Here is a 12,284-nt window from a genome sequence, read left to right on the forward strand (position 1 = left end):
AACATGATCATATTGCTTTTGAAAATGGCTTTTGCCAGTGTTTTAAAAATGGCATGCCCACAAACACCACTGGAGAAACTGAGCCATAAAGGCCCCTTGTTGATCCAGTCGCTTCAAACCAGCCACCAACTTCAGATGTTGTTGATTAACCCCTGCAAACACATCTATCACATTACCATCCAGAATATCCTGACACAGTATTTTCCTCCAGGGTTGTAAACAGGCAGTGCTGAGCATTTTGTCTTTTCTTTTGGCCAAATGTGACCCCATGGCTTCCAGGTGTTGTCTTCAGCCAGAGCATCCTTGTCCTTCTCTTTGTCTTTATCCTTATCTTTATCCTTGTCGCCTTTGTTACTCTCCTTGGCGTCTTTTGTACCTCTCACCTCAACAGGATCCACCTTGAAGTGCTGTTTCCACAGGCAGGTCACTTGTCCAATGATCCAGCGAAGTAACTATCCAGTAAGAAGTGATGACAAAAATGTTTTTAGGCTTGTAGTGAGAATTCATGAGATTCTTTCAATGCTGGCAGAACTGGTAAAACCCAGGTCCAAACCTTGCCCATTAATCAAGCAGTGCCATGTAATTCTGCTTTTGGGAAAAGTGAAAATGCAACTTTACTGGCGCGATATGCTAGTGAACTGACACCCAGATTGCTTACATTCTAGAGCTATACATGAATATTCACAAAACTACCAATCCTGAAGCAAACTTAATCCCTCATACAGGGATAATTTAGGACTGCAGCTTACAGCTGAAGGCAGCTAATGTCAGAGGTTATCAGTCACACGCGCCCCAGCCTGCAACCACTCTTTTTCATTGTCAAAAACTAAAATCGGGTGGATGTCAATCAAAAATGTTTCCATTCCAAGAGTCCTACATTCATAAATTTTGGTGGCAGTTAAATTCATCATGGAAACATTTGGTTGACAAAATAATATTATGAAGACAATTCAATATTAAGGCCTCCAAGTTAAGGTCCAAAAGTTGAAAAATGGGAAAGCTCAATATTGGTACCTCACTGTGTGTCAAGTGATCATTTGCAGATAGAAGATCTAGACCATCAGTCAAGCTTTTTGTGTCTACTACCACTGGTGCCTGAAACGAGGAAAGCAATACACATACAGATCAATGATTAAACAGAAACATAATTATTAAAGTTATGTACAATTGGGTTCCCAAAGAACCTTAACTATTGAACATATAGATAAAAAGAAACTTTATTGAACTTTTGCAAAATTGGCATAGAATTACCCTCAGCTGGTAATAACATACATGTACACAAATCGTCACCTTTTGACAAAGTTCCTGTTGGCTTGGCAGCAACAGAACTGCGTATTTTGCCCGACTTATGCCAGATTACATGATTACAAATTGAATCTGATTACAGATTTAACTTATACTTTTAAGTGCTGTGACAACCAAGTTGGTCTAATTTATACTTGTCTACCTTTTCCACAATAAATTCACAAGGTCTCTTCCAGTGATCGACTTGGCCGGTAATTGAAGCTGGTAAGTCTATCCTGCCTTCAGGATCCTCATACGGGTGCTGTAAGATCAGGAAGAAACTCTTGGATTAAAACCAAATCCATAATCACCTTTCAAAACTTACTGTGCAGTTATCTACAATATTTACTGATTAACAAATTAAACTTAGTAACACTTATCATGAAAATAACATTCAACATTCATCCAGTTCTTTGTACGAAATTATCAGAACAGAAAAATTGGTAATTTTTATTATGGTTATTTCTTCATTTGGAAAGTTCATCATGGGTCAACCTTTTATGCAAGTACAAGTACTTTAAGACATTAAAAAATAGAAGCAAATTGGTGTACTGTTAGAATAGACTTGTGCTGCATTCAAGTAATGCTCTAACCACCGAATGGAGTTGTTTCTCAGTCGGTAATTCACAATTCAACTCCTCTGCAACTCTTGATTTGTACATAATTAGTCAACTGCATGGTCTGCTTCCTATTGATTCTTAAACCATTGCCCTTTTTGTTCGTTTCTAAGCTTTTTTTTTGTTGACCCTGAATCAGTGAGTAATACTGTCTGCCATTAGCCTGTGCCTGAGAGTAAAATCTATAAGTCTCAATCTCAAGAGAAAAACCCAGAAGAAGTAAAAGTGAGTTACGACTATCTTGATTTAAATATTCTTTAACATAATTATTATTCTATAAGGGCGCACTGGATGTGAAGTGATAGATAACCAACGAGGTGCGCCGAGTTGGTTATAATGATTTTATATCCAGCAAGCCCAAGTAGAATAATATTGTTTTATTGAAAACTCCAGGATCAACAACTCCTCCACGTATCAATTGCGACTAAAGCATTGAATTTCTGTCTCGGTCAATTAATTCTAGTCCAAAACGGCCTCTAGCTGTCTGCCATTTTTTCTCAGAGCTGCAAAAATGTTTTCAGCTTGCTTTATTGCTGATGCGTGCCTTGACCATATAAGGAACAGCAGGTATATGAACTGATAGCCTGTGTCCGGCGAACCAATGAAAATGCTGGAAATCTGATATCCATAGTTCATTTTTTTTTTTAAATAATAAGGATTATTATGCAAACTACATGTATGTGTCAGACAGTGTTGCTTACTAGGTTAGGACTTTTGCCCTTCTCCTTTTCCTTTGCTTTGTGAACTATGTCCTGGAATTATGAAATACATAAATGTCAATGTAAATAATGCAGTGCAAAACACTTTTCCTCTTCAGGAAGAATTTGTGGCTTTATTTAGGTTACATCTACTTTTTTATCTCTGGCTACCAAAAAACTGGAGATGAAGGTATGTTCCCTATTAATTATCCTGGCCACAGGTTCAGCTGGTAGTGTCATGGAAAGCTAGGTTTTTACAATCAAGCCATTTAATGGCTTACAAGTACATGTAGTTCCCACACCTTATTAAACTGACCCAGTGAATTTTTTTTTGGTACACTTGAAAGATAGGGTTTTGGATTTTATCGCACAAAAGAAGTTGTTTGTCATGCAGATCAGTGCAGAGCAGACAGTCTTCCCCTTTAATTGCCATAGAGTTTTTTGCGGTCTCTTACATAGTGATACAATCTGAATAGCCATGGGAATTCCAAAATAATTATTATATTGTTGAATTCTACTTTCACAATAAAAAGGATCGATGTATCTGCACAGATACACGAGTCGTGTAAATTATGATAGCTGGTACATCCTACCCATTTTTCCTGTCCAATATCTTGTTCATTCCATTCAGGCCAAATGACAATTGGTTGTTTAGCTTTTTTGGCTTTTTCATCTTTTTCATTCTGTGACCCTTGAACACTTGGTGCCACTGAATGCCTGTGAATAACATCATGCATATAGTACATGTAGATCATAATAAACTATCATTTTCCAAAGGTAGAAGCAAAATTTAAGCAGTAATAATGGGTTGTCCGTCTGGTAATGTTTGCAAATTAAGTCATCAACATCTTGTACATGTCGAAAAGACTTAATGGCAAAAAGTGGCTGAAACAATTCTTTAGTTAGAGAACTGGCAGAGAACAGAAGTCGATCAAAGGCCAGCATTATTCAATCTGAAGCTGATGTCAATGCCATGACGTGGATATCAACCCTTAGTCAGAAGAAGAAGTTAGTCAACTGGGCTTTGAAAACCTCAGTACTGGATTTACACACCTACATTCACATTAAGGTGACTAGCTACTTTACATGTACCTAGCTTACAGTTGTATGATTATTGTACAATGTAGAAGTCAACTTAAACAGAAAGTAGAGTTAATATTGCAAAGTTCTACATGTTCTATAGTGTACTGTATTACAATATTATCACACCTACTTTTTGTAAATAAAGAATTTTCACAGTTAGCAGATGTACAATTTTTTCCCATTTAACACAAATCATAGTCTTACTGTCAACTTTAGTTGTGAATACAATCTTACTTTATCTCAAAAACCAATATTATTAGAAACATTAAAAAGTAAAATTAAAAGAATTTCAAGCATAGAGTTACATGTATGCAATTACCCTTACTTTTTGTTCCTTGTATTACTATGACCAAGTAGGCTGCTCATGTCATTGGGAACAAAAAGTCATCAATAAATTTAAAAACAGTTTTTATCTGCAGTGAAAGACTAACCCCTGACAACGCCAAATTTTATACCAGTAACAACGCATCTTAGCAACTGAAGCATCTACAAATATTGATAGCAAAATGTTGACACAAGAGACGAATGATGCATACAAGCTGAATGAACCAAACTCACTGCCAAGGAAAGGTACTCAGAAACATAATAGACCTGAACTCGTTGTCTGAATGAGAGCATCTCCAAAATGTGTCGACCCTTTGTCCCCTGCTTAAGCATCCTAATTCAAGAGACGTCTGAACACAATCTTACTGGAGTATTCAAATTATTATGCTGTTTTTCCTATCTTTAACAGTCATCCTTGATGATGGGTAATGTTAGGGATGGAGTAACACTTTCAACGAGACTTGGCTGATTTGAACCAGATTGCAGATGTTAGTGAGTTAAATACTACTAAAAAACATAAGGTACATGTATTATTGACCTTAGGTTTTTTAAAAGGATGTTGTAAATCATAGGCATGTACTAGCTAATTTCCACAGTCTGAGTGGTTGATTGTGTCTTTTCCATGAAAACAATGCACTTGTGAGCTATATGACCTTCAAGATGAGCAAGCATAAGTTAGAGCAACTAGATTACAACTGTTCAAATTAATTCTCGGAATTATCTTAATCTACATTCAATAATAACTACATTGTCTACAATATTGATATGAATAATCCATGGTCTCCAATATGAGAAACTTGGATGATCAGACATTTATTTTTCAATAGAAGCAGTAAAGCCTGGTTTTTACTGGCACGACACAAGTGTGACAATCAACGTTGACATAAGAATCAAACTCAACCAACTGGCATGGCCTCTGCCATTTTGTTCTAAGGTTTAGACACGGGAAGTCTGGAATGATTGCTTTAATTGGCCAGACACGGACAGATGAAGCAAACTTCCTTGTGCTTATGCTGTGTTTTGTTTTCACACAAGGAGAGGGAATGCGGGCATAAGCACATTTGCACAAGGAAAATGAACAATTTTGATTTTGTGCTAGTGCTTGCATCAAACCTGATTTTCAAAGTGAAATAACTGCTCTTATGCTTGCGCTTGCATCGCTAGTGAAAACCAGGCTTAATTAATACCGGTATGTAAATGCAAACTTGGATCATTATTGTTCATGTAAAATCGTAAATATACAGTTAGTTGTAAATTATTAATTGACTTGTAATTATGGGTTGAAAGTGAAAACGGATAGAAATTTTGTTAACTGCTATAATTTTAAATAGAAAACAACAAAAGTTTAGGGGTATGTATCGTATTTAATTACAACAATTCTTAACGTCAGTACAGCTATTTTTTAGTTTTATTTCTTCTGCCCACACTTGGTTGCCCAACAAGCAGTTACATTTCGAAAAAAAATTGCTCCAATTATTTCATAAGCATACTTTTCTTGTTCAAAGCATTTAAGATAATATTCCAGCCAAGAATTTTCATGGATGCGTGACTTTAACCTCACGAGGAAAATAATTAAGATTGGTTATGATCCCGCTACGGATAAATGAAATGATTTTAGAATACAATAACATGTCCTTTCATCTAGCTGAGCTGCGGAATAAGCATAAAGATGCCAAAACTCGATTTTATATATATTGTTTACTTGCCTAAACTTGCCGGAAGACGTTGCCGCAAGCCTGAGCTCTTTCCAAGGCGTTTGTCTTTTGGAAGACATTGTTGATGGCTTGAAGGTGGTAGCTATAAATGCGTTTGCGATACTTGTCACAATTATGTTCAATAAACTTGGCTGGTTTGTTTACAAGCGAATCCAATATTGGTTTTCTTGGAGGGAATAAAATTAACAAACGTGGGCCAAATCGACAAACAAAATGAAATAAACGGCCGGCGGTTTATTCGTGTCGTTTCATCTCAAAGTTCTCATGGAAACGACGTTTGCCGAAAAGCTTATCTTACATGTACCGGAATGAAAACCGAACCCCCGAACCCATTTCCTTTGATTAACCCTTAGCGTCACAAAACGTTGAAAAGCACTTCTTATGGCCTATATTTTCATCAAAGATATCGAGAGTTACCTGTAGAGAAACTATTTTCAATTTTTTTTTCTTTATGCGAATTAATGTATAAAGTGTGCACAAATTAGATTTGCTGCAGAAACATATTGGAAATTTGACCGACGTTAAACTGTGTTTTTTCACTGTTTTTACGATTACTTTATGCCGACTACTTTATTTATTGTAAGTGTAAGCGATTTAATAAGCTTATAATAAAGATTAAAGCCTTGCAGCCCAATGGCTAGAATTTTATCCCTGACCGGCCAAACTTGCTTTATGTACCGTCTGGCAGACAATTAATTGAAAGATAAGAAGTCTTTGTTATATTTTATCAACAATACATAGCTGCAAGTTGCCAAAAACCTGAATCACGTTTCCAGCAAATAAGCTTAGTCCGGCCAACCTCCATATGGTTTGATAGATATGATTGTGCTGGAAATCCCGCAGCATTTGAGGCCAAAATGTTAGCTTAGTTCGCCATTAAATCTTAGTCTAATGTTGAAATAAAACGGAAAATCTCTTACTCTGGTATGGTTCTAGCCGCAGAAGCAACCCTCTCTTTGGATTCTTTCTTTTTTATTCCCTTGGAAGCCATATTTACCCAAATTTTCGAGGAGTTTTAAATTTGGAATAGTTGGCGCTTGGCGCTTTGTTGTCGCGGTTGTCACTAGTTGTCACGTCAACCGGAAAGAAAAAAGAACCTGGGTCGAGCTCAGTTCGGCCCGCGCTATTTCAGCGGTAATTTTTGTTGCTACGATTAAAAGAAAAGAACCGATTCATTTCACATGGACCGATCAATGTCATTAATTAAGAAAAAGTTTGCAGGAGTTTTGAAAGGTTCTAACTTGGGGAATGCGAAGGTTTGCGTCTAGTTTCATTTTTTGAGCCCTCAGTTCGCGATGGTCGCTAAAATCAGCTACGAAGAGGCTCGAAAGATCTTAGGAAATGCTGATTTACCAGGTGAGTATCTCGCGTTACTGGTAGGTATTACCAATGTGATTTGGAAAGCGACACGTCTTTTTATTTTACACCTGTATGTCAATAATTTATCCGTATAGTGGTTTTAACTAAAACACTCTTGGCGTAAATGAAAAATTCATTACAGGTTTTGCAGGAGAACGGATAACAGCTGCACTTTCTACAAAAGGATTGAGACGGGTAAGTCAAGTCGTCAACTTGACCTGTAATAACAGCTCGTTGTTTATCCATTACTCATGGCTGTCCTTGTATTTTGAAAGAGATTTGCAACTGACAAATGCTGAACAAATCCCAGGAATATAGCTGTGTTTTGTTTCTCGTGTTGTCGGGCTATAAAATGCCTGTACACGTACAATTAATTGCAATTAATATTACGGTACCCATCTTTGCCCGGATTTTCCCGGGGTTCTCGCGGTGGCCTTCCGCGAGAAACCATCAGTAAGAGCATATGGGTTAGTGACCTCAGTAAGATATACTGTTGATCTTATCTTTCTTTACTCTTGGGTTTTAGAGTAGCTTGGTGTGTAAACTAATATCTCCGAACATTTACCCTCCCAACCATGATATACTGCAGAGGACAGAATGACCCGGGGAATTCTGTAGCTATGCCCTACTCTTAACGGATAGTGTGTGGGTTCTTTTACATCCAGTAGGGTTTATGAACATTGATGGGCGACCGTGACCGTTGCTTTCCGTGACCTAAATGGGCTAAATTTCAGAATACCCCGCCACTTATTTACATCTCATTGAATAAGAATAGGCTCTATTGTATTAAGTCTCATTCTTCAAAAGAATAGTGGTTAGCTGTGGCGGGGTATTCTGAAATTGCTCCCCTAAATGTGACACTTGTATACTGTATTGTACGGTGTCTAACGTTAAATGATTTTACCAATTAAAGTTCTGCATTTTGGCTTCCATCAATCAAATTTCCAAACATAGCCGGGAAGATCTCTGCCTCCAGAAAGTGAAAAAATGATAGTAACTGGATGTTCTTTTTGCCTTTTTTTCCAAAAAAGGAGTCCATTCTTGAAAAGGGAAATAAGCAAGAAAGAAGAATTTCTGCAGCCATTGAAATTCAACGTGTGTGGAGAGGTTATAGAACTAGGTTGGTCAGAACAAGGTTATATTTGCTATTGTTGACAGAAATTTCATCCAGCTGAACTGCGGAATAAACATAAAGATACCAAAACTCGATTATATATCGCTCGTGGATGATCAATTACCCTTGAAGTAACAGGCCGTCATTGACACTGTAAACAACTTTGTGGGGGAGTGGAAATTCCATGCTGTGTAAGGTTCTACTGTTCAAGGAAAGTGACCATAAACTGTTAAAAGACCTGTTAACGAAGAAGGTTTAACGGCAAGAAATGTAAGCTTGAAATAAGCTTATACTCATCACCAACAGCTCTTTTAGGAGCCACCAAACTCGCAAAAGCAATGACCAATGCTCTCTTGTTGTTGTAATGTAGCATTTATTCCAGTATTATGCCATGAAAGTGTCCATTCACGGAAATTCACAGCACCTTTCCCAAATGGTCTCGCAGATAAGCTGCACCTACGATTTTGATCGCAATTTTTTGGAAAAAAGGTGCGGCTTATCTGCGAGTCTTTACGGTACTTGCCTTTTTTGTAAACATGAACAGATCGTACATGTACATCATCATTGTGTTATTAACATGATCCCCATTTTAAAACTTCTGGCTCACCACAAATTTATTTTTGTGACTCTATTTAACCAGACAATCATGCAGATAAACCCTAAATTGCAGAACTTAGCATGAAAAAAGTTACAGTTAAAGATGCCAAGGAGTGTTTACTAATAAGGTTCCATTACATATCAGAAGAAGAAAGGTGTCAAACTACATGTAGTATTAAATAATCAATAGGTGAGTTTAAAATTTTCCTTATTGGCTGCCAGTTTAATAAAAGATGTCATTGTTTTTTACAGATGCAAACTTTTTGGAATACTTCATCCTGATGCAAGTGTCAAGTCTATAGTCTTTGGCAGCAGGTTTGCACCAAGTCCATCAAGACTCAGTGATGTTAGAACAGTTACACCAACTTTCTCTCACATAACATCCCAGGAACTTGATCTTTCTGATGATGCCTTTCCCAAAACAAAGAAGAAATACAAGGAGTATTGTGAACATACAATAAGAGAACAGGGGCCATCTTATAAATTGATGACGTACGTGGAATTCTGTGCTGTGCTTATTCAAAACTGGTGGCGTCTAATGTTACTGAATCCAGATCTGCCCAGACCACCACCCCCAACTATATCTAGGGGTTTGTCTGGAACAGGAGCTGCTGCTGGACGCTCTAGTACTGCTGACACAGAAAGGTCAGAAAAAAAGAGAATCCTTGATAGAGAGGAGGCTGCAAAAGTAATTCAGAGGTCTTGGAGAAAACATATTGTAAGAAAAATTTATTAGACATTTAATAATTAATGGGTACCTCCACCCCAGCAAAAAAAAAACATGGGAAAAATAAATACAATTCAGAATTTCTTGGATTTATTTACAAATTTCTCGGGTGCTGGCATCGGTGCTGGCATCTTACTGGGATGTGTTTTGTTTCACCTATTGTTATTATGCAAACATACTTTGTATCAGAACAACCAGACAACCTTAAATTACATTATTATTCAAGATGGCAGTGCCCAGGAAATTATAAAAGCGATTCTGAAAATCATTTTTCTGAAACTTTTTTCTTTGCAAATTTTGATTGCATACATTATGTCACCTCCAGTTTGAAGTTATTCTCAGTTCATGTAGGTGTAGAGGTCTCCTAACCCATTGACCCCTGAGAGTGACACTAACAGATTTTACTTTGTCTAACACCAGACGATTTCACTCGTCAATGGGGGGTTTTCCTAGAGTATTTGAGGTGTGAATGGGTTAAAAAGATTTTGTTTCAAATTGGTGGAAGGTGGAGGAGAAAAGGAAGACATTTTGTTCAACAAGGGGCGAAGGACATATTATTGGGAGTGGAGAAAAAGCCAGAGAACTCTTAGGATTCTCTCTGAACAAGGTTGAGGACCCACACGGAGTCAGCCTGCCGACGGGTTGGCTCAGTTTGTTCAGCAACATATTACTGTACAGGAGGTGGTGGGACCAAAAATTCTGGCTGGACCAACATTGTTGAAGGGTCTTTAAATAACTGAGTACAAAGTGCTGCCTTGGCAATGACATCTGCAAAATATTATCGGCTACATTCTCTAGTATTCTCGGATAAGGACAACAATCCGTAGGCGCCGTCTTACAACCCTTCAATGTTCATAACCCTCACACTATTTACAAAGATCAGGGCATGGAGTTCCCGCTATTATGGTCTGTCCTCTGTGGTATAGTTAGAGGGCTGCTAGTGAGAAAACTGTCAAGGGTTAATTGCATCTCCCTCTCTAAATGAAGTTATGTTAAAGTATCATATTGTATTGCATAGCGCATTTATAGCAAGAATCAAGTGAATCCTGTCCACATTAAATGTGAAGGCATTAACTTGCACTTGGCCATATACCGAGTCTAACTCTTCTGAACAGGCCTAAACTTTATGATCATGTTGTACAAAGCTTCATAGGGAACTCTCCAATCTCTCCTTGTTTTTCCTGTATGTGATTTTTGCAAGGGTTAAGTTCCGTTCTCTAAAATTAATGAACCTCTTGAATAGGCAAGCAAACAACACTGTCTGCTTACACTTTTACATCCATGTGTCTTTGCAGTGTATTACTACCGGTAAGCTTTGTTTTCTTTTACCAAACATTGCTGACAGATTTCTTGCAAAACAATGTTTTCTTCGTTTTAGGATATGCAAGTTTACAGATACTATAGAGATCTGATCAACTTTAAGAACCGTGGAGATCCTTCATCAATGCTGAAATGTATAAACCCAAGAGAGGTTGGTCTTGTTACAGTAACAACTTGGAATTAATATTTTATTGATAGATAGAAAGATGATCAGCAAGTACGACCTATTTATGTTCATAGTAATAATTATTATTATTATTTCTTTTAAAGGCTGAACTTTTGGATGCAGCTTCTGGAGTTCACATAAAATTTAGATTGGCAGGAGTAAGTTTGATGAAAACTTTGTGCATAGATATAACATCAAACCCCTGGGGACTCCCCTTTAAGTTTGACGGGGGTGCTTGATAAAAGCTCCAAAATCTTATTAGCTGGAATGGCTAAACAAGTCGACTGCGCAAAATACAAGAGACGTGAACGACTTCGTGCGTGCTAAAGGACTTGCCAAAAAGAAACCTCTGCTAGCAGGGTAATATGGTTTAAGGTTTCCATGATTACTCAGTTTGAGAACCACATTAATTCTTCAAGCAGTCATTTTAGATGTAAGTCTTAGCACATTTAGTGGTTAAATTATCCTCTTATTGTAGCCTGAATCTAAGCTGTCTCCTCCGCTCACTAAGTCCCTATCTGCGAGTGACTTAGTGAACGGATGAGGCAGCTGAAATTCAGGCTAACTCTACAGTGTAGGTACCACAGTCGCTTCCTTTTTATACATTGTAGGGGTCTCCCTTGGGTCAGATTAAACGTTGCCTTCTGATGGTTCAGCTCCAGAAAAAATGTCATTAGTTAGTTTTAGATGCATGGACACTTTATTTCAAAATTCTTGAATAAACTGCATTACAGTTGTTGAAGAAACTGTCTTAAGGTGTATATAGCAGTAAATTTAAGCCAAAATCGGTGCGAGGGTATGTTTTTTCTCTGTTGTGTTTTTGTTGGGGGTAAATGCCGTTCCAGTATTTCAGAACAACTTTTGTTCAGAAAGTCTAATAATTTTTATTTTTAGTTGGCAAAATGAACAGAAAACTATGCAAAATCACATAAACTTTTGTTTTCTGGCTGCTTTTATTGAAACTTGTTTGGGCGGTTTACTGGTTGGCACATGTAACCATAGTTGATATAATTTAACTCGTCTTCAACTGTTGCGTGTAAGAATTTCATAGTTCTTTGGATTGAAATAACAATACTGTTGAATTACACATTTTAGTATTTAATATGAAGTCCATTGAATTTGCAAACAGGAGAAATTCCCTCCTAATATTTACTACAAGATTTTTACTCATCGCAACATCGTTGACGTGTGCGCGAATGCCCCAAGAGATTACACACAAGCTGTGGCAAAACGATTTCCGGCAGAGTACATTCATAACAAAGGAAACAGCATGGAGGGAG

At 37.4% G+C, this 12,284-nt stretch overlaps 2 protein-coding genes across 6 annotated transcripts in view; one reads left to right on the forward strand and one right to left on the reverse strand.

The window, feature by feature from the left end:
* Positions 1-6,807, reverse strand: part of LOC137996751 (androglobin-like) — a 41,946-nt gene extending 35,139 nt beyond the window's left edge. For 2 of the 5 annotated variants that reach the window (XM_068842311.1, XM_068842313.1), the window contains exons 1-6: positions 6,642-6,807; positions 3,193-3,316; positions 2,603-2,653; positions 1,448-1,546; positions 1,015-1,095; positions 177-452 (exon numbers count right to left, since the gene is read on the reverse strand). In XM_068842311.1, the coding sequence (XP_068698412.1) occupies positions 177-452; positions 1,015-1,095; positions 1,448-1,546; positions 2,603-2,653; positions 3,193-3,316; positions 6,642-6,712 (702 nt within the window). In that variant the 5' untranslated portion in view covers positions 6,713-6,807. Of the gene's footprint in view, positions 1-176; positions 453-1,014; positions 1,096-1,447; positions 1,547-2,602; positions 2,654-3,192; positions 3,317-4,007; positions 4,120-5,712; positions 6,066-6,641 lie in introns of those variants that run through there. The other 3 variants (XM_068842314.1, XM_068842312.1, XM_068842315.1) reach the window with 3 other exon arrangements.
* Positions 6,808-6,859: 52 nt separating this feature from the next.
* Positions 6,860-12,284, forward strand: part of LOC137996752 (protein MFI-like) — a 12,702-nt gene continuing 7,277 nt past the window's right edge. The window contains exons 1-7 of the mRNA XM_068842317.1: positions 6,860-7,077; positions 7,223-7,275; positions 8,112-8,200; positions 9,044-9,509; positions 10,897-10,989; positions 11,109-11,162; positions 12,134-12,284. Coding sequence (XP_068698418.1) covers positions 7,017-7,077; positions 7,223-7,275; positions 8,112-8,200; positions 9,044-9,509; positions 10,897-10,989; positions 11,109-11,162; positions 12,134-12,284 — 967 coding nt within the window. The 5' untranslated portion in view covers positions 6,860-7,016. The remainder of the gene's footprint in view (positions 7,078-7,222; positions 7,276-8,111; positions 8,201-9,043; positions 9,510-10,896; positions 10,990-11,108; positions 11,163-12,133) is intronic.

This window comes from Montipora foliosa, chromosome 3 (assembly GCF_036669935.1).
Source record: "Montipora foliosa isolate CH-2021 chromosome 3, ASM3666993v2, whole genome shotgun sequence".
In the NCBI taxonomy this organism is placed as follows: domain Eukaryota; kingdom Metazoa; phylum Cnidaria; class Anthozoa; order Scleractinia; family Acroporidae; genus Montipora; species Montipora foliosa.